The sequence below is a fragment of the Pleurodeles waltl genome, chromosome 1_2 (genome assembly GCF_031143425.1).
Source record: "Pleurodeles waltl isolate 20211129_DDA chromosome 1_2, aPleWal1.hap1.20221129, whole genome shotgun sequence".
NCBI lineage: Eukaryota > Metazoa > Chordata > Amphibia > Caudata > Salamandridae > Pleurodeles > Pleurodeles waltl.
Window position 1 is genome coordinate 1,191,417,816 of NC_090437.1, and position 22,295 is coordinate 1,191,440,110.

A 22,295-nucleotide genomic window follows, 5' to 3' on the forward strand; every position below is an offset into this window, starting at 1 on the left:
AGCACTAAAGCCAGCCCTGTTCCACCCATACCACACAAAGATGGCAACCTCTCTCACAAACACCACTCTCAAGCCTTCGCAATCATAAGTGAAGTACACATCTTTATCTTACTTGTTGGAAAAGCAGTGTGCAGCGGTGACCACCCAGCAGGGCAGAATGAGGCTTCCTCCACAGAAATTCTCTCCAATGTATATGGCAGCCAACCAGGGGTGTGATGCAGGCATGGCCGAGGTTCCACCGAGTATCCGTCCCCTTGCAATAACTCGTTTACTGTGCTTTAACCCGCATGTTGGTTTTAAGGATTCCTCTTCAATAATGACCCTCCTTCCCGCACTTTCTGCAACAAAGAAGGGCATTAGGTCAATTGCCACACTTTTTTTTTTTTAACAGATTTTTTTTAAGGGAACGTGCCTTAATGCAGTATTGTAAATTTGGTGTCCGCGTGGGATTACTTCTCACTGATGCAAAATAAAGCTATTATTATTGCAAGATCTCATACTGTTGCTTTGTTTTTTAAAATAAAAACTGTACTTTTCAACTGACTAGCAAGGCATTCCCACAAGTGGTTTAGAACACACCAGCTAAGTATATATGTCTATGACTATCCAGGAAGCATGTTTTATTACATACATGCTATATGAATAAGGTGAATATTGCATTCTGATTTTGACATGTACAACTACTACCAGGTCCTTCCTGGTAAAAACTGTGAGCACAAAACTGTTCCAAAAGGGTCAGTATCCTGCATAAGCATGTTCGCTCGTTCTTCCCCGGTGTTTTCCACTAATTAATGATCAGATGCGAAATTACAGCTAATACCGCCTGCAACAGTATTTGTACCAGAATATTTTTGCACTCGTTATTACCATACAACTCGTAATTAGACCTTTAGATGGTCTGCACAGCAGCAAGGGATGATTCAAGTCAAGAATCTCTCCATCCTCCCCTTCAGCTGTTATAGTGCTTAGAGTGTTATTTCCGTTCCTTCATGTTTCAAATAAGTGCTCAAGGAACGTGATGAATTAGTGAATGTTGGTTGTCTTGTGTAAATTCAACGAAACGCATATAGGTTTCTGTGACGTTTAGGCCCATATTTATACTTTTTTAGCACCGCATTTGTGGCATTTTGTGATGCAAAAGCGGTGTAAACTTATAAAATACAGGCCCATATTTATACTTTTTTAGCGCTGCATTTGCGTCATTTTTTAACGCAAAATCGGCGCAAACTTACAAAGTACAATGGTATTTTGTACATTTGCCCCACTTTTGCGTCAAAAAGCGGTGCAAATGCGGCACTAAAAAAGTATAAATATGGGCCACAATTGTATTTTGTAAGTTTGCGCCGCTTTTGCGTCAAAAAATGACACAAATGCGGCGCTAAAAAGGTATAAATATGGGCCTTAGTTTTGTCATACTGAGTCTTCAGCACCACAAGGGAAAACGACTGCAGTAGGACGGCATTAATGAGGCATGCAGATAGCGCCGATATTTCATAGCCAGTGATGAAGCAGAAAAAGAAAGACTAACAAACATTCATATATCATGTAACAAAATCGTATAAGACAATGTGATTTTAGCAAAGAAAAATAATGTATGTAGAAAATGTGCCCACGAAGTAGATCGCCATTAGTATAAACAAGCTTAATTAATCATGAAAACCAATAAATGTACGAATATGTCATAATTGAAGCTATATTCTATGATTTTCTCGTTAAAACTGTTATATGCTTAGCTTAAATTTAGCAGAGGCTTTGGCCTAGTGGCCTGGTCTCAATTTTAACTGCGTAGTTTTCACTTGTATTAACAAAGACGTGTTTTAAACCTTTAAAAGCTGTATTTTTCCAGTAGAATGACTAATACACTTATCTCAAGGTTGCGTGTTAGGCAACTTTCATCCCCTTTGAAGCAAGGTCAGTTTCTGCAGGTGCAGACAATAAAGACACTGATGCAGAATTAATTGGCAACTTTGTTGCTACTTGTGTTCCAAAACTCCAAGGACACCTTATGCGTAGATGAGTATTAAGAGAAAAGACACTATTCATTGGTCAAAGAGAAATCACCCCATGGACCCTCCAATGGAAGAACCTGAAGAATTTGGAACTTTTCTTACTTAATCCCACTGGACGAAGAGAAGCCAGCCATTTTCTTTGATGCCATTTTGAAGCCAGATTTGAGAAGCCATTTTGATGACACTTTGATGCTTTTTCTCTATCCCAGAGAGAGAGAGACTTTAAAGAATTCTCACCCTAGAGACTTTAACTTTACCCCGTCTTGCCCATACAATAACTTTTGCCCTATTTTCCTTGCTGCTGCAAGGAAAACTTACCTTAAACTTTGTCCCCTTGAAGTCTGCCCCATGCTGATCGAACCGGTACCTGAAGGACGAAGACTTTCCTTGAATGCTGATTGTATTTGGTAATTATAAAAGGATAAATGTATTATTTGTTGTATTTTCCTTCTTAGGTACCAACTGCTTATTTTGACAGAGCCCAAGCTAGAAGTTTTCTAAATTTATGTTGACTAAATTCGTTTTGCATGAAGCCCCACATGCCAATGCTAATCAGAGGTTAGTTGAGGTATTCATTTGATGCACCATGCTGAATTGAAATCTTGTTATGCTGACCAATGTATGCAATTAGCCAAATTCAGTTACTTTTATTAGTGATTTGCCTTGCTATAGCCGAGTGCATTATAATCCAAGTTTTGCGTAGATTGATTTTCTTTTGTCGCTATGGACAGGCAGTAATGTTCGTATATGTGTATCATTTGATTTTGAGACTTACTTACATTCTGTTAGCTTTGTTAATATAGGGAAATAAACTCATTAACTTTTAATAAACAGGTGTGGTTATTCATGACTGAAAGGTCATGGTGTGTCTAATTACTGATTTTCTGTTTAACTAATTTGTTGATTGATTACTAATCGAGTATTGGTTATTGATTATAAATTATTATTGATTATTGATTTGAGGGATCCGACAATTCTTTGGATGAGGAGAACTCAACCCGGTCAAAAGGTTCACCGACCTCCGGTGTGTCCAAGCATAAGTAATTTATAAGGACTGGACGCGCTATCACCAGTCTTCCACCCACCTAATGAATGAGTGCATGCAAAAGAAAACTACACAGGCAAACGACTGAGGCCACACCAGCTTTATAAGGAGAGAATTATTCTGCAGGTTTATTTGGAACGGCAAGGGGTTAATTTATGGGCGATCCAAGAGAGACCAGCAATGATATGACCTAAGCTGACCTCCCGCTTGATTATCCAAGAGCAACAGGAATATAAAAATCTAGTGCTGAACCGTTGGGAGTCACCCCACATCTGGACCCCACAGACTAGGAAAAGGAGCTCACATGCAGAGGGGAGTGTTACCCTTAGTTGCTCAGGCTTACAACTGTCCATGGGAATAATGGCTTTCATCTTGGGTTCCTGCCATAAGGATCAGCCTGTAACTCCGCCATGCCTCAGGGGTGGCGGCCGCTGGCACTGAGGCCTCCCCACCATGGCGTATATTGTAGTTTGGCCTGCATTTCCTTTTTGCTGTTCCATTTGGGGGGCACCCTTGTAATCACCACTGATTTCAATAGGCCAATATTGCTGTTATACTGCAAAGTTCGTGGTGCACTGCTTAATTGCTGACTGAGATATTTTCAGATGCTGAATTCGACTTAGATTGCACCCAATTAACCCTCAAATTATTGGGATTGGCAATACTTCCTACATACCCATCCACAGTCATCCCTATATTTCCAGTATTACAAACAAGATAAATCCTGTAGACTGCCAGTGGACAATCTAAATTTGAACCAGCACTATAAAACGTATGCTGTACAAAATGAATATTGTAGTGTATTAATAGAGCAATTTAAACAAAGAAATACAAAAATAAGATTGTTACAGCACTTGGGTTCTTTTCTCAAAAATTAGCTCCTAAGCCATATTACCTGAAGTCAGCCACATTTACGGGAACATATTATGGATTCTAAAGATCATCCAAGAGGAATGAGAATAGTCTAGGGCTCTTTTCAGCTGGAACATTGAGCTGTTAAAGGAAGATTTGGGCGTGGTCTCTTATGTAGATGACGCAAACATCTCAAATGATGAACTGAATAAGCATCTTCAACACACAGTACCCTCGATACTTGCGGAAGCACGTAAAAAATGGATTTCAGAAAATACAAAATATCCTTTTTAAATGTGCTTTTTCTACGATATGAATTCTCCGTTAAAGGACTCGCACTACAGTTCATAGAGAAACCTGGGATATTTGAGCCCCCTAAGACACTCATATATTACAAACATTAATGGAATTTCTGATTTTTTACAATATGCAGAGAGGACGATTATACTGAAAGAACTGTTTGACCCTGTTTATAGGGGTTAGAATTGGAACAAAGGAAGGCTCAAACCTCCCCACTAGGAAATGAGATCCCTGACAGCGCCTAGTAGAGGCATCTCTTGGACACCTATAAACAGGGGTGCCAGGGAGTGATTGGGCCACTGGCGGGCCAGTTGGATGCCCGCTGGTTGGAAATGTGTAGGGCACGTGCTGCAAGAAGGCTAACACAGCCAGGAGCTCTGTGGCTTCTACCTACTACATGGCCAGGGGCACGGACAATGCCTAGGAATCCCATTTTCCATTTGCATCTATCATGCTCCCCACTTGTATTAGTTTCAGACTCATTCCCCTTTCTTTATTGTAGGCAACAGAACACAACAGGACGCAGTTGGTCGTGACCAGTGGCAGGTGAAATGGAGGTGAAACCCAAGAGGGCACCACCTGGAGGCTGCCCCACTGACACTGAAGGGAAATGGATAGTTAAGGTATAAAATAACATGGTAAATCCACTAAGAATGGTCGTGTGGAATGTGCGGGGCCTCAACACGTTTGTAAACAGATACAGAATACATACTTTGCTTCCCTGCCAAAACATACGAATTGCCTTTCTACAGGTGATACATCTGTTAGATGGGAAGCCCAAAAATTAGAGGAAAATGGCAAGGTCAACTGTACTCCTGTACCTATTGAAGTTACGCGAAGGGGAGTGGCCATATGGATAACCCAGGCCGTCCCATTTAAGATGACTTAATGCAAGGCTAATGTAGAGGGGAGATTTGTCCTACTCCAGGGGACACTGGATGGCAGCGAAACCTGCATGTTGAACGTATTTGGCCCCAATAATGATGATAGAGAGTTCTATGATAAGACTAGAACCCTAATATTATCTTTTATAGGCACACCCACACTGTGCTGGTAGACTTCAATTGCATCCTAGATGGAAAATGGCCATGAAACCGCAGATGAGAGCCGCACTGAGAGACACTATGACACATCTCAACTGTGCGGCTATTTGGAGAGCCCTGCATCCCACTCAGCGGGAGTCCTCAGGTCACATGCAGCTACTTGACACATACACCAGACTGAAAAGGTTCCTTGTGGCAGAGGAGAAGGCACTAGAGATATGAGAGACGTGCTACCTGGTAAGATTTCTCTATAACCACGCTCCACTATTGCTGGAGTGGAGAGTAGGCATCTGCGACCCATAATCTCACTTTAAAGATTCTGAACTGAGGCGCTTTGAGGCGAAGTATTTCCAGAAAGCGTAGGGGAGGTGATCCATGGGTACTTTGAGGCACACTCTAAAATCTGTGGAACTAAACGCCAATTAAAATCGGACATGGGGGAGAAGGGAAAAAGTATTGGAGACACTGCAGCATGGTGTCCCAGCCACGGGAGGAGGGGACACTAAAATTCTGGAGGCCAAACAGGTAACACAAGCCCCCTGGGACAGGCTAAACAGATTTTTATGTAGAGACTTTAAACAGAGAGGAAGACATTCCGGTAATTTTGCTGGCCTGGCAACTAAAAAGGGAACACCCCCCCCATACGATCTTAGGCCTCAATGCACCTGACTGCACAACAGCTTGCACACAGGCGGGCCGATGCTGACTGCTCCACAAACACCTGACAGAGTCAAACCAGGCCCCCACACCCACCACCCTAAGTAGAATAGGAGACTTTCTCAATCAAATTGTGATGTCCAGGCTAACTGGTGAACACTGCTCTGCCTGAAGCAGACCTCAGAGGAGAGGAATTGACGGAGGCTGTAAAGGATATGCCCAGGTGCAAAACCCCAGGGTCTGATAGCCTACTGGTAGAATGGTATCAGCAATACCAAGCACAATTAATTCCCAAGCTCCTGGAGATGTTTTTACCCGGATCTGTGCTGGAGTCCTTAATTGTAAGGTTTCTGAAGCCAGCTAAAGATCCTACGGATCCGGGGTCCTACCTACCCCTGTCCATGATGAACGTGGTCATGAAAATCCTACCAAAAGCTCTTGCTACTACACGGTGCGGTAATGCACCAGGTCCATGAAGAACAATGTGGGTTTGTCCCAGGCAGAGGCACACACATAAATCTCTGACGATTATCCCATATAATTCATATGGTCATAGATTACCAGATGGAATGGGCACTAGTGGCCCTTCCCATCAAAAAAGCATTTGACTCCCTGAACTGGGAGTGTCTATGGGTGGTCCTCTGCAGAATGGGCTTTGGACTGCACTTCATGTGATGGGTAAAAGTCCTCTATGAGGCACTGCTGGCCAGGGTAGCACTGGGCTCACAGTGTCCAGAAAAATACAGATAGTTGGAGGCACCAGACAAGACTGCCCGTTGTCTCAACTGTTGTTTGTGCTAGCGGTGGAGCCATTAGCGATCTACCTCAGGATTCAAATGACTGTATGGGGCATACAGGTAGCCCACAGAACCCACACTGCCTCAATGTATGCAGAAAATACCCTTGTGTGCCTCAGACAGCAGGATACTTTGGTGCCTATTCTCCTGCAGTCAATGGAAACTTTTGGAGTATCCTCTGGCCTCAGACTGAACAAACGGTTGTTTACCTACTGGTGGGTCTGGTGGACAGAGGCCGCGGGGAGATTTGAGACATTGGTATGCCCTGTGAAGTGCTTGCCTTTCGATATGTGTGTTTCCAGGTGGCCCACACCCTAGAACATCAGCATGAATTTACATGGGCAGAGTGATACGTGTTCTCAAGAGCTTGGTCACAATTTGGAACACCCTGTCACTATCTGTCAAGGGTAGGGTAGTGCTGACAAAAATGGTGCACCTCCAAAGATGCCTTTATATTCTACAAAACACTTTCTGTGCCATACCCTTCGCTACTTTTGCTGAGCTAAACAGGCTCTCTTCACCTTGCTGGTATGAACAGGAAAGAGAAGCAGGGTCAACCTGGCAGTTCTGAAACTGGAAATGAACAAAGGGGGACTGGGAGTGCCTGACTTATTGCTTACTATATAGCAGGCAGTATCCAATATACACTGTGTGAAGAGGGTCTGAATAGGAAAAAAAAGGTTACTGAGTGGAGTTTTTGAAAAGATCGAACTCATGAGATACCTGATACGGGGATCGCAGATCCCAAAAGACTGCTCCCAGGTTGTGCAGCAAGTGGTAGAGGCATGGGAACTGGTGGCATATAAAGTCCTACACCAACCACTATGTGCCCAACTATTACCGTCATAATGGTTGGGCCTGCTTCACCGGCAACACACCATTATGGACATGAGGGTATGGTCAGAAAGGGGATGCCTGCTACTGGGAGATCTGTATTAGAGGGATGTTTTCATCTACTGTAAGGATGCAAGTTGACAATTTATCCTAGGCCCAGGCCAATTTCTGCAATGCCTAAAGATATTCTGAATGGTCCGGAAGCTCTGGCCTGACTTTCCGGTGGACCCTCCAGAATCGCAAACGCTGCAGTTACTGCTGGACATTGGATCCAGAAGGGGCTTTATATCACACCTCTACACAACTCTACAATATGATTGCAGCAGATACCTGATAGGGGCACCTATGGGATGATGACCTAGAGGACCCACTGACAGACAGGTAATGGAGCGCAGGTGAAAGAAGTGAAATGCAAACAAAGTGGTCCCCAAAGTAAAACATACCATATGGAGTGGAACAGGGAAAACTAGGCCAAAAATGAAATAAGAACAAATCACTTCACTAAACGCTCAATAATGAGTCGTACAACAAAACAGCAACTTTGTTACCGTATCATCATCCTAATTTCTTTTATTTATCCAAAGTTTTGTTTAAATATAAGAATATCAAAAAAATTATTTAATCATTAACATTTTACATACTAGCTGCCATACCCCAATCAACAGATAAAAATACCTTATATTGTCACACCCCATACATGCCACTCATATCTTGCAAACCTTATCAAAGCAAAAGATTAAAGCACATGCGATAAGCATAGTACAGCACCATATTGAGTCATGTGAACAGCATCTTTGAATGTTCAAGTCTATACAGTATTGTAGCACAAAAGAGGACATATGCATTTATAATCCAAGTTCAAGACTTTCGTGGATACCAGGACACTTGTTCCTGTATGTAAATCTATCTAGACATAGTTCATCAATCTTGGAGATAAAGAAAAAGAAGACACATCACATTAATACAAAATACATCTCTTTGGTGTCAGTACAGCAGTGGAACAGGCGCCAATGCACGTTTCAGTGTAAAGTGGTCAGTCGACCACACACCTTCTTCAGGGCACAGAATGATGATTAAAATCAAAGGGTGGGGCAGCCAAACAACTGTCCCATGCCTGAAGGCTGCTTTAAAGGGAGACAAATTCCAGTTGAAATCCTGAGAAGAAATGAGCTCAGGCGGGCAAATGCAATCCAGCAAAAGATCTGAGAACCAATATATTCCTCACAGTCTAAAGGGTGCCCGAGACTCACGAGTAATAAAATAACCAACCGACTCGGCAGTAGAATGTAAGTCAAGGGGTCGAGATGGTTGGGGAGATCTGGGGTAAAAACTGAACCTACTCTCAGACATTGCCTACTCGGATTGCTCCCACCCCCAAAAGCCAACAGGGGAATTTGCACTTACTTTGCAGAGCTAGGTCTACTCCTAGCCAGGCAACACACTGCAATACACTGGTCTGCACACACAGCTCTGAGCATGAATAGCAGACTTAAAAAAAACACTACCATTGATGAATACACACCATTCTTTGACAAATCAAACCGAGGGTATCCACAGGAAAAGCAATACTGCCACCGCTCATGCTGCAAAATATACAGTACAGGTATGACAGTAGAAGCAGTAACCTAAACTTGACCTAGAAACACCTTAGCAATACAACACACGTGAAAAGGCAGCATTATCCAAGCTTGTAAAGTATAACCGACTGACTAGCGGAGCCCAGCACCCTTTGGCGACCCAAGTAGCCTGAATCGTCACTTCTCCTTCTGGCGCACTCCCTCATGGGGTATTATAACCTCCCACACTGACATCCCACACACTTGTACATACCGATACTGCAGAGGTCACGCTCCGGTTGTGACCTCCTAAACAGTTCGAGTGCAGCACTTTAACCACTGCACTTTATGCCCCTGGACATTCCATAAGGGCAAGCGTTGGCCCTCTCTTTCACATTATCATGCAGTGGTGGTCAGCAGTTTAGTGTAATAAGGAGTGCAGTGTGGGCCCGTTCTACCCCAAACCATCTGCATGGTGGGAGCGACCAGTGCTGGAAGATCTGTAGACATTACCATCCTGTTAATCTCCACCTAGACACCCATCATGTTCTCAACCATGCCCTTGAGCCTCACAACAATACACTGAAGGGACCACCTTGAGGGACATTTTGCTGGATCGTAGCTCCACCACTTGCAAATGGGCTGACTTTGTTCTGTCACAATAGCACCACCCATGATGGCAGTCCCAATACCTTCCAATTGTCCCAGATACCCCAGTTCCAAAAGCCTATGCCTTACCTTCCATGTCAGCTAAGCTGGACTAGGTTCGGGTTGCCATTGAGCATTCCAGAGTGTCGGTAGATGCCCAGCTGGGGACGCCTGCCACTGAACTCAGCCTTTTGCGAGATGATCATTTCAAATTAGTAGACAAGTTCTCTGATGGAAAAAAAGACACTAGTGTAGATACAGCCTCAGGTAGCAGATAATCAAGTGGTGATCCAGGATCTGCGAAGTAGGGTGCAGTACTTGAGGCCCAAGCTGATGACACAGAGTCCTGCTCTCGGAGGAGCAACACCCAAATATTGGGTCTCCCAGAGGGAGTCGAAGGACACGATCCCCTATATTTTCTCGAAGACTCGTTTAAAATGTTCACACCACTAACAGATCTAACTCCCCTTTACAGTCTTGAGAGGGCCCATAGAGTTCCAGTACGTCGCCCCCGCTACAGGGGACTCCGCAGCCTATGTTGCCAAACTGCTACATTATCGTGACAGGGACACTATCTTATGAGAAGCCTGACAGGTAGCCTCGCTATAAATGGAAGATAAGACCATCATGCTCTTCCTGGGCTATACATGTTTTGTCCAACAGCAACAAACTTAGTTTCTGGAAGTGAAGCACTGCCTTTGACAAGTAGGACTGTGGTAATTGTTACTTTTCCCAGTTTGCTTCAAGATCATCGTTAATGGAAAGAGTTTCTTCTTCACTGATCATAGGGAGGCCTGGGACTGGGACTAGTTGGACCAGCAGGATAGCAGCATAAGTTCACAATGCCCTGCAAATCCCCACTCCCCTGGTTCGGCGTGACACCAATGGCATCTCAGGCTCAAGACAAAGGTGACTACTGTAACTCGTACTCCAGTACTTCCCTGATCTTAAACAAATAATCATCTATCGCAGGAGGGCTCTGGAGGCAGTGGCCAACCTGGGCTCTGCAGCTGCTTCCACAGATGGGGACATTGGACCACACATTTTCACATTTGGCGATAACTCAGCAGGGTTGGATGATGCCCACTGGGACTCGCAGCCCGTCCCTGCTGTAACCCCAGAAACAGCAGACAATCTTATATAACATCAGTATCCTTTTTGAAATGTAAAGTACACCTATGTTACAGGCACTTTTACTATTGCTGCTTTTTCTTTTTACCATCTGGGGATGTTTATTTGCTACCTGTCTATTACCAGCAACACGTCACATACACCTAGCACCTATATGCAAGATGGCCCCTGTCGGGTCGCCGGCATCACATGTAATACTGGACCAGTCCCACTCCTACACTGTTTCACAGAGGGTGAATAGGACGTATAGTCAGCCCGCACGTAAGCCACACCCCCGCAGAGAAAGTTAAATGTTGACAGTTTGGGCACACCGCCTGTTGCAGGATGTTCTGTACATTGTTTCTTGTACTTATTCCTCTTGCTTTATCCCCAGACATCCAACATCACGGTCAGTGAGCGCACTCTCCTCATTAATACTCAAAGTATTACTGTCATTAGTATCAGTGGAATGTCCCTCTCCCCAGCCCTGGTTCCCTTCCTTACCACCACACTTATGATGCCTTCTAACAACATATGAGTTCTTACACTTAATGTTCAGAGAATGCATACAGTGAGAAAGCGCTACACAGTTTATTCTTATGCACGACCCCATAAGAAAAATGTGATATTCCCCCAAGAATCACATACCACCCCTGAAGAGCTCAAACAACCACAAAGAAGATGGTAGGGAACACTGCACGCCACAACATAGCCTTCACAATGGGAGCACTGGTTTGGGTAAGACCCGGGGCTCCTTTTCAGGAAAAAGGAGTCACAACTGACAAATAGGGCCGATACATCCTGTTAGAGGGTTGGCTTGATGGTAAATCTGTATTGCTGGGAATTATTTACGCTACCAATGTTGACCAGGGCCCCTTCTCGAATGCACTGTCAGCCCTTCTCACACATAAAACTCACATGCAGTGGCTACTGAGTGGTGATTACAATTGTGAACTAGATATGACTTTAGACAGATCCCTCCCTCCCCTACCACGCTCTCCCACCTAGGCTTCAGGTGGGCCAACTTCGCACATGGGCTCAACACTTGTCCCTTATGGACGTGTGGAGATCACAACACCCCACTACCAGACTCGCTTCATTCCAGTCCGTCCCACACAACCTTTAAATCCAATTGGATCACTTTCTGTGTTCAAATTCTCTTCTTCCACTAGCACCGTATTTCAATTATTTGGGAGGGATGGTCTCAGACCCCCATAGTGGATCTGGTGTGGATGATTCCGTGCCCTCTAACTCCATTATGGCGGAGACACACTGGAAGATCATGTACTTCGGGAAATGCAATGGGCACAGCAATATTTTACAGAGAGCCATAACACGGCAACCATCAAAGCCATGCAGTGGGATGCATTTAAAGTTGTAATATGGGGTATCTGTTTACAGAAAGTAGAGGGGTATGCTGGACCCTGGAGCGTGGGATCGGAGAGGCCAATCCCAACTCGCTGAGCTGGAGAAGATAGTGGACCCTGTTCACTAGTAATTCTTCAAGATTTATAGAGGCGAAGGAGTCCTACTCTTTGCATCTCAAATGCCTATGGCTCTTTAATTTTGTGGCGCATGGCACAAAAGTTCATAAAGAAGGTGACAAAGCTGGATGGCTACTTGCCTGGCTTGTCAGGCAAACCGAGACTACTACCCCGATTACAAAATTGCAGTCCCCATTCAGGAGTAATATTCTGCACACAGGAGGCAGTCTTTGGGGAATTTCACGCATACTATGTGAAGGTATATAGAGCTTCTTGCGCTGTTTTACACATGCCTATTCAGGAATTTTTGACCACCATAACACTCCCACATATCTTCGCTACCACTAGGGAAGGATTCGATACTCCTATTACGATTCAGGAGGTCAGGCAAGCGATTAGGGACTTAGCGCATAATAAAACTCCTGGCCTAGATGGTCTCCCGTTAGAGTATTACTTCACATTTGTTGCCTGATTAGCACCACGTCTGGCAGAGATGTATGAAGAGGCCCTTCAACTAGGAATACTTCCATGCTCTCTTTGAGAGTAGCTACTGGTTTCTATCCTACACCTGACTGTGACTCTACACTGCTGGGATCGTATCAGCTCGTTTCCATACTGGGAGACAATTATAATATTCTAGGTAAGATCCTGTTGAGCAGATATTCCCAGATTGTACCAACACTTATTCACACCATAACGGTTTTGTTCCTGATCCTAACACTTCACAAAACATCTGTTGCCTTTTCCACTTACAAGACCAAGTCCAGAGTGATCATCTGCTAGCAGCCTGCCTAATCCTAGACATAGAGAATGCTTTTGATACCCTCTCTCTGGATTATATATTCCAGGTGCTCACCTCTATGGGCACTGGAAAAAGCCTCCTTGCATACACCTGACTGTTATACAGGGATCCCTTGTCCAGAGTACAATTAGTTCCCTTAGTTTCCGACACCTTCCCAGTTGGATGTGGCACCAGGCAGGGATCCCCACTCTTCCCTCTTCTTTTCATGTTGGCAATGGAGCCAATTGCGATTCTCCTCAGTGAGGAGGGCCACGAGTGGGCCATCCTCTTATGGGATCATGTACATGCAGTCTCACTTTACACAGACGATCTGCTCAGATATCTTTGGGATGCAACAATGCCCCTTGCCCCAATACAAAGTACTCTTTCTGCATTTGCTAAATTCTTGGGACTACGAGTGAATTGGACCACAACAGCAATTTACCCCCTGAGCCCTGTACAGCCACAACGTGAGATATCCCTTGGGGGGATGCCTCTTCGGTGGTGCCTTGAAGCGATCCGCTACCTGGGGGTCTGCCTCTATCACACCCCACCTGATTTGTATAAGGGAAACCTCTGCGTAGCCATTGTGGGCATCGGCACACAGATGTCCTTCTGGCGATCCCTCCCCTAACCCCTGTTGGTAAAATCGCTCATGTATGACCATATTACACAGACTGTTGTATTTCTTCACTAATATTCCACTCATTCCCCTATGCCCCTTCTTCAAAAGAGCTGGATGCACTCCTCTGCTCACTAATTTGGGGTGCAAAACACCTCAGAGTAGCTCTTAAAACACTGCATCTACCAGTAGAGCGCACTAGGCTGGGAGGTTCTTCCTTTGAGGCTTACTATTCGGCCGCACAGTTGCAGTGGGTGCCACATGGGACAGTGGGTCGATACAAGGGTGAGGCTAGTGACTCACATAGAACTCTTACACCAGCAATATTGCTTAACCTGCCCTTTCCAAGGTGCTGCCCTCCTCCAATTTTATGTTCTGCATAGAGCGTATAGCAACCCAGCTTGATTGAAACGCTATTACCCAGCAGTGCAAATCACTTGCTCATGTTGCCTCCTTCTGGGTGTGGATTTTCAGAACATTTTATGGTCCTGCCCGTCGCTACAGCATTTGTAGTGCTGAGTACACACAACAAGCCTCGAGGTTACAGGATTAACAGATCTGAACACAAGGTAGGCCAGCACCTTAAGTAGTTTTAAGTGCAGAAAAAGTCACAAAGTCTACACATGTTTTGCAGCCTTGGCACTCCTTTTGGCCATCCGTACCGTCACACTACATTGGTACTTTGCAGTCCCGCCTCCAGTGGAGGCTTGGTGGGGAACCCTGAGGAAGCGCTCTGCAACAAAGAGGTGCATGACCTCTGTAGACATCCCATTTCCAATCATTGGGCTACAATACTCTCACACTTCCACAAACCTATGCGTGATGACACCATGCCTCCATGATTGGCTACCATCTGCAATGTAACTTTTTCCCCCATTGCAGTTTAATATTACCCTGCTACTGGTCACCACATTCGCTTCGATTTTGGGGTATCTCATCCCACCCCTGCCACACCCTTCCCAGACTCCTAGAACCCACCACCTGCATTGCTGCCACCCCGCATGCTTCTACTTGACATCACACAACAGCAATACCCCCAAGTGCTATCTTTTATGCCCCGCTACAAGCCCGCTGTCTGAAACCGCTACCAATCCTATGCCAGAATACCAGCAGAGGCCCCCCCATATTTTCATATCCCTGTGTTCCCCGGTTAATATTCACCATCAGCAGATTGAATATCTATTTAGCAATGCTGTAATTCAGATACTTCTATCTGTCCAAATTTAAACATGGTTTGATACATGAGTGCATTTGTCTGTTTATGGTTTCTGTTGTGATTCTTGCCTCATGTACAGTAGTACATTCAGTATGTCAATTGCTGCCCTGTTCGCATTGTATGCTTTGACTTTACTAATAAAAATACATTTTTAAAAACGATACACTAAATAAATCAGTTAGGGCTGAATTAACTAGAGCACCACATGAAGGGGTTGGTTTGGCACATGCATGAATCTCTGCTACTTTCCATATACTGCAAGAAGCCTACTGGCAACCACTAATATCCAAACTCACGTGGCAATATCTACTACAGTGCCAAATCTGCCAACTGGTCTAGCTTTCTATGATAGTGAACCCACTATAAACCCCTCTCATGAAGGCAGCAGAACCTTTCCAAATAGTTTTTTTTTTATCACCTGTGTCTGATTAAACCAGTAAATCAATATAAATACAAACTGGTAGAGGTAGACCCTTTTAGTCGCTTTTGTATGGGTGCAGTCACAGTGCCAAGACAGCTTGCACAGTCCCACAAGATTTGTTGTGCTTGGGAGCGATGAGTGGTGTGCGTGCCTTTCATGTAGATCAAGGACTGGCTGTCACTTTCAAACAGATCACCTTGCTGAAGTGGAAGTGCACCCAGGAGTGGCTGCTGGCAATAACGCTCAGCGGGGTGGGGTGTAAATTGTGGAGGGGGGGTTTGCATGGGGGTTTACACAGTGGGGGTGGTATTAATACAAAAAACTCCACTTACCTGCTGCATGCCGCCTTGGTGCTCCTCGCTGCCTCAGTGCTTCTGTGCATCTTCTCTCCCCCAACCAATCCGAAAGTTTCTCTCATGCTGGGCAACAGCATGAGAGAAGCTTGTGGACTGGTCTGAGCGGGCTGAGATGCCCCTCAGTTGGGGACTAGCGGCCAGATGTATCAAGATTCCAGTTAGCGATTCTCAAATTGCGATTTTTAAGAAATCGCAATTTAAGAAATGCAAAAAGCGATGTATCATATTTGAAAATCGCTAATAGCAATTTCTTAAAATCCACAAATGCAATTTGCCAGATGCAAATACCGAATAGCAAAAAGATTTGCGATTCCGTAATTGAAAATCGCAAATAGCGACAATGGCAAACCGGAACAGCCTGATGACATCACAACCAGGAAGTGAGTCAGCCCATGCTGTTTCCAGGAGCCACACACACAGGAGCAGGGAGAGAGACACAGCCCAGCACCAGCGAGGCAGCATTGTGAGTAAGCCAGGACCAAACTGCACATGGCCAATGCTGGAAATGGGAAGGAGAAGGGAGACAGGAAGAGGAAGCTCAAATTCAGTGGCCACAATTGGAGGTGCTCATTGAGGAGATTGTTAGGAACCATGATAGACTATTTGGTAAAAACTCACTCCAAGTACCTGAGAGTGAGAAGCGGAAACTCTGGTCTGACATCCAGACAAAAATATGCACAGTGGGTGTTGCGCAGAGCTCTGTGGAGGAGATGCGCAAGCGATGGTACGACTTGTGGTCCCGTGCCAAAGAGAGGGTGGCCAGCAGGCTTATGGAGGCAAGGAGCACCGGAGGCGGACCATCCACCCAGACGCCGTCCACCCTATGGAAGACCTGGTGGAGTCCACATTGCTTCCAGAAGCTGTCAGTGGTGTTCCTGACATTGACACCGCAGGGACACCCAGCACCAGCAAAGGGAAGGCCAGTAATTATGTGTATCCCCACATGTGCATGTACAAATGCCCCTTAGAAAATAGAAAATAGCTTGATGCACAGTGAAAAGTAGTCCATGTCACATCTTACATACAACACAACTGTGCATTGTGGGAGTGGTAGTACACAACCCTAAGGTGAATACACAACATAAATAGTAAGATAGTGGTCAGCCACATAGAGAAACACCACAAACGACTCAGTGTGACACAATTTAATTGTACATTTAAAGCACCACTGTGGAAATCTGAGAAAAATGCTAGAACTGACATGCTGCACATTGTCCTTGCAGATGACCCGGTCCCTGCTGCTGCACGAACCTACACCACCACCAGAGGCTAGTCCCACAGGAAGAAAGCAGTCCCAGCGCCAGCACCAGTGACAGTCAACACCCCTCAGGAGGCACCACGATGCAGGCAGACAGTGCACAGATGAAGGAGTGGGCCCATCAATCTTTGGCGGCCTTGAAGCTTCCATGCTGAAGGTGCAGCGCCTGCAATGCAAACAATTGAAGTCACTGCACAGACAGTTTGTGTCTCACAATAGCAATATGGGGTTACTACATTAGCAGTTGGAGACTCTGATTGAGGGACAGCAAACAGCTGCTGAAAACACCAAAGAGTTGACACAGGCCATTGGGGAACTCTGCACTGAGATACGGCAGGAGCGCATCAGCCAGCGCAGGTGCCATCACCAATATTTGGGAAGGTTTGATAGCTTTTGTAGATCCGTCAATTGGCTCGCAAGTTTAACAGCCCTGATATCACGTTGTGCCGTTGGCACACAGGTGGAGATGGCACATTGCAGTCAGGACATTGCACAGGGATTGGTGCAAATAACCAAAGTACTGGATGCTATTCAAACAGCACGCAGTGCCACAACCAGCAAACTGGGTGTTGGGGACAGTGAGGAGTCCTCTAGCCTCAGCAGTCTGATAGACCCTGTGATTGATCCGAGGCGTCGCAGTGCCAGACACAGTACTGCATGTGAACCTGCTACAAGAGGTGCCAGCGAGGGCACTGAGCACTCAATTGGAGTGCGTGGACGTAAGAAGTAATGTTGAGGGCTACAGAGGACTACCTAAACATGTAGGAATACAGTTGTGCTATGATTCTAATAGTGTGACACTGTTAATTGTTCATGTCTGCCCATTGTGCATAGCTATGTCCTATTGACACATTGGTTACCTGAAGTCAAGGTAATAAAGATGCTAACTACAGAAATACATTTCATTTAAGTGGATTTGTCATTACTTACATCAAAAATGGTTGAGCGTGATGTCAGCACGTCTTTGCCTGCCCTTTGCTGCACTGGTCCTGTCTGCTGGTTGAAGGGGTGGTAAGGGATCATCATCCTCATCTGAGTCTGGCTCTGTGAGTTCCACTGGTATGCCTCTGGTGGTTGCTATGTTGTGCAAGATAGCACATGTGGCCACAATTTTGCATGTCGTCTCTGGGCTTTACTGTAGTGCACCTCCTTTCTTATGGATGCACCTGAAGCGGCTCTTCAGCAGCCCAAAAGTGCGCTCCACCACATTGAGGGTTGCCCTATGTGCAGCATTGTACCTCTTCTCTGCTGGAGTTGCAGGGCTCAGGTAGGGCGTAAGCATATAGGTGCGCACAGCGTAGGCACTGTCTCCTGAATGCAGAGAGTAAAATGAGTACATGTGCTGTCTGACTTCACGCTTACATCAATGCATTATTCTAAACTATAAAATTACCTAGTAGATATCCTTCACCAAACTCCCCAGTTAGCAGTCTTGTGTGTATCCCGCTGTAGCGAAAGATGTAGGAGTCATAAGTGCTCCCTGGGTATCTGGCCACGAGATCGGTGATGATGTAGGAGGCATTGCATATCACCTGTATGTTCATAGAATGATTGTTTTTATGGTTGCAATACACAGACTCGCTGGCCAATGGTGGACAGATTGCTACATGTGTCCCATCGATGGCACCTAGGACATGTGGGAACTGTGCTATCTGGTAGAAATTAATTTTAGTTTGTTGTAATGCCTGTGGGCTGTTGGGGAATCTTATATACAGTTGTATTCTGCTCAGCATGGCACTGAGAAATGCGCTGAAAAATCTAGAGAGGGCACTCTGTGATACCCCTCCAGCTGTTGCTATGACCCCTTGATGGCTCCCTGAGGCTAGTAGGTGCAGGGAGCATAATACCTGCACATGGGTGGGTATGCAATTGGTCCTGTGTGTTGTGCGCTACAGCATGGGTTGTAGCTCAGCTATCAGGTCAAGTATCATGGCTGAGCTTAACCTATACTTCTCATAAATTTCCTCCTCAGTCTGGTCAAAAAGGGTGATGCGCACTCTAAATATGCGTTCCTGTCTCCTCCTCTCTCTCCTCAAACCTGCCCAGATCCTCATTCTCCTCGCCATGATGTAGAGTGCAGCCATTGTGGAAGAGGAGCTGAGGCATTCTGGGCCTCTTTATATAGGTTGCACCTGGTTACCACCTGGTTTCAGTTCGTGGTAAATTGCATGTGCAAACGGCCATTCTGCGAATAATCTCACATTGCGAATTTTTGATGCATCGCATTGCGAATCTGTGTTTGCGTGTCGCAATCCACGCATCGCAAATAGCTTCACCAATTAGCGTATCGCTATCTGCGATTCGCTAATCTGTGTCGCAATTTATGTTTCGCAAATTGCGATTCAGTAATTCTTATCGCTATTTGCAATATGCTGTTTGCGACACGCTAATTCATGTCTCATTCGCAAAAAATTGCTATTTTTGCGATTCCTTATTTTTGCATTACAAATGCCTTTCATACATCGGAAAAGGCATTTTTGCATTCGCAATCGGCCAGTCACAGCATTTGCGAATGCAAAAACGATTGATACATCTGGCCCTAGGAGCCTGCACTGGTCTAGGACGACTGACCAAACCAACATGCTCACTTAGAGTGCATACTACTCTTCCTCCCCCCTAGTGACGAGGATGGCCCGCCCCATCCTACACTCACCAGACTGGCCAAGGAGGAAGCGAAATATAAAATGATAATACAATAGTTTTATTACCAGTTTATTTTTCTCCTGCCTTTCACTAGTAGGTCACCTCCAATTCTTGCGTGCCTTTACGTCTAGCTTACATAAGGGGGACGAGAGAGTGGTAGCAGCATGCTTAAACATGCCTTCTCTGCAAGAGTCTTAAGTAATGGTGAACCCAGGCTAAATAACCTTCACAGTAAACAAAGAGCTTTGAATATGCCAAGGAATGTACTGTTGAATTGCATACCTTATGCAATATTGTTTGATCTGAAGATGTATGAGGCAGACCTTCCAAAAGGGATGAATCCTCACAATCAGTCAGACTTTGATCTATTACACGATTTTCATTGCAAGCAGCTGCATTCCTATTAAGGTCTGTTGTTATTGACTGGTCACCAAAGCGTTCTAAGGCATTTTTCTCTCTATATCACCTCTATTTCTTTATCTTAACTCCCATCCCTCTCTCTGCCTACCTCTACTTTACTCTCTCTTTCTCTCTACTCTGTGCCATCATAAGCATTTAGGGGCCCCAGCCAAGATGCATTTCCCCGTTATTTAATGTGTGATTCAATAACTGTTTGACATTGTGTTTGCTTGATTTAGAAGAGCCTGGATATCAAAGTACTTGTGAATAGGGGGGCCCAAATATGCTCTGGCCTGGGCCCCAAAAATGCTTAAGATGACATTAGTAGTTGCCCACATTCAGTGAACTTGTAGGGCCTAGAAAACAGGCTTACTGCTGCTAATAAATTGTGCTCTTGATTGTTATGTTTTTTACTGAGATTCATATTTACAGCCTGGAGAAGGATAATTTCCCTTCATAAGCAGAGCAGCTGAAATGGGGCTACAAGGAAAGATGGGTTTGCTCGCTTGTAGCAAGGAAGAAGAAATATAGCAGTAATCTTCCAAGTAAAACGATATTCGGAACATGAAGCACTGTTTACTACCCTGCTAAAGAGAAGCTGACGTTGAATATGACTTTGCATATTTGTCTGTTAGGGAGACAGTTCTTAACCAGTTGCCCACGTCCGACGCCGCTTTGCTCATGTGCATCAGATGGCTCCCAGCCATCCATGCATATGACACTGGAAATCCCTCTGGTGCATGCACCAGAGGGATTTCCTACACAAAGAAACAGCCTTGAGAGATGGGGGAGAGCTGGGAGGAGTTTCCTCAGCTCCTGATGCTGTTTCTTTGTTTTCAGTGAAATGACGATCAGTGCCCATGGTGTGCTGACTTTATTTAACTGAAAATGAAAGTGAAATGAGCCGATTGACCCATTTCACTTTCACTACCTTGGTGCTTAGGGGGCAATGTCAGCCTCCAAGCACTGAAGCAGATGGGAGAGGTATCATTGGAAAGGGGAGAATCCAGTTGCAGCTCGCAACAGCCAGAAGGGGCGGGGCGACGCACAAGGGGAGATATATAACAATTAAATTCAATTTTTAAAAAAACACTTAACTCCTCCACCACGTGCCGCTCTGCTCCTCTGTCTCCTCGCTGGCTCCAAGTCTGCCCAGCGGCCAGTCCTGACGCTGCTCAAAGCAATGTCAGGATTGGCTGGGAGCTCCCAGACAGGGCACCCCCAGGCAGACTGGGAGCCTGTGCAGGCTCTCTCCAGCCCGTCAACTGTGTTGTTGGGCTGGAGAAAGCCTACTGTGCATGTGTCTTTGGCCGGCTAGAGACGGCTGGCCAAACACACATGCGCTTTGTGGGGAGTGCTCTGTGCATTCCCCTCAAGTGCTTGTCACCCCCAATGCCCCACCCCTTTTCAAGAAAACGATGATAAACACCATTTATTGTTGTTTTCTTGAAAAGGTTTTGCACCTGCTTCTGCTGGCGGGGGGGAATGCTCATCTGCCCTAATGGAGGAGTCCCCCCCCCCCCCCCCCAGGAGAATCTCCTCTTTCCAATGGTACCTCTTCCTAGGCGATTCCTGTTTGGGGATCACTGCAGGAGGGTGATCCCAAAGCAGGGATCCACCTGCTAGATACCAGAGATACCTTGGGCCTGGGCTTTTGCTCCCATCTTGTTTTTTTGGCCATAATCAGTCTTTCTGCCCCTTGGGAGGCAGATGAGGCAATAGCCCCCAATCTGCGCCCCCCCCCCCCCTGGGAGGGGGTGGCAGAAAGCCTACTGGGGACCATGGATTTTGTTTTATTCATCTAGGGGTGGGGCCTGCTCAGAATGGGCATTGAAATGGCTCCACCCCCCTCCCCCAAAATCACCACAGTCTTTCTGCTCCCCCTGGGAGTGGGAAAATGGGGGCAATAGGCTCCCATCTGCCTCCCCCAGGGGGCCAAAAGCCCACTAGGCACCAGGTATTTTTTTGGGTAGTGTTGGGGTAGGTGCTGGCCAGAATGGACATGGCAATGACCCTCCCAAATAAATGGGCATAGTCTTTCTGCCCCCTGGGGGGCAGATGGGGATTATTACCCCCTTTCTGCCCCAGAGGGGAGGCAGAAATCCCACTAGACACATCGGTTAAAAAAAAAAAAAATAGAGGGGTGGGGCTGCCCACCACCATAGGCATGGTTATGCCCTCCATCCAAACTGAAAGGGTCAACAGTCTTTCTGCCTCCCCCGTGGACTAAAGCATCTCATTCCAGTGGCAAGCAAGGGGACATA

General features: G+C 45.6%; 1 protein-coding gene and 1 long non-coding RNA gene across 4 annotated transcripts in view; one reads left to right on the top strand and one right to left on the bottom strand.

The window, feature by feature from the left end:
- The window catches only part of HGFAC (HGF activator), a 600,748-nt gene that overhangs the window by 227,550 nt on the left and 350,903 nt on the right, over positions 1-22,295 (bottom strand). The window contains exon 10 of the mRNA XM_069203474.1: positions 113-338. Coding sequence (XP_069059575.1) covers positions 113-338 — 226 coding nt within the window. The remainder of the gene's footprint in view (positions 1-112; positions 339-22,295) is intronic.
- The window catches only part of LOC138249525 (uncharacterized), a 456,612-nt gene that overhangs the window by 119,127 nt on the left and 315,190 nt on the right, over positions 1-22,295 (top strand). The gene's annotated exons all lie outside the window — the stretch shown is intronic.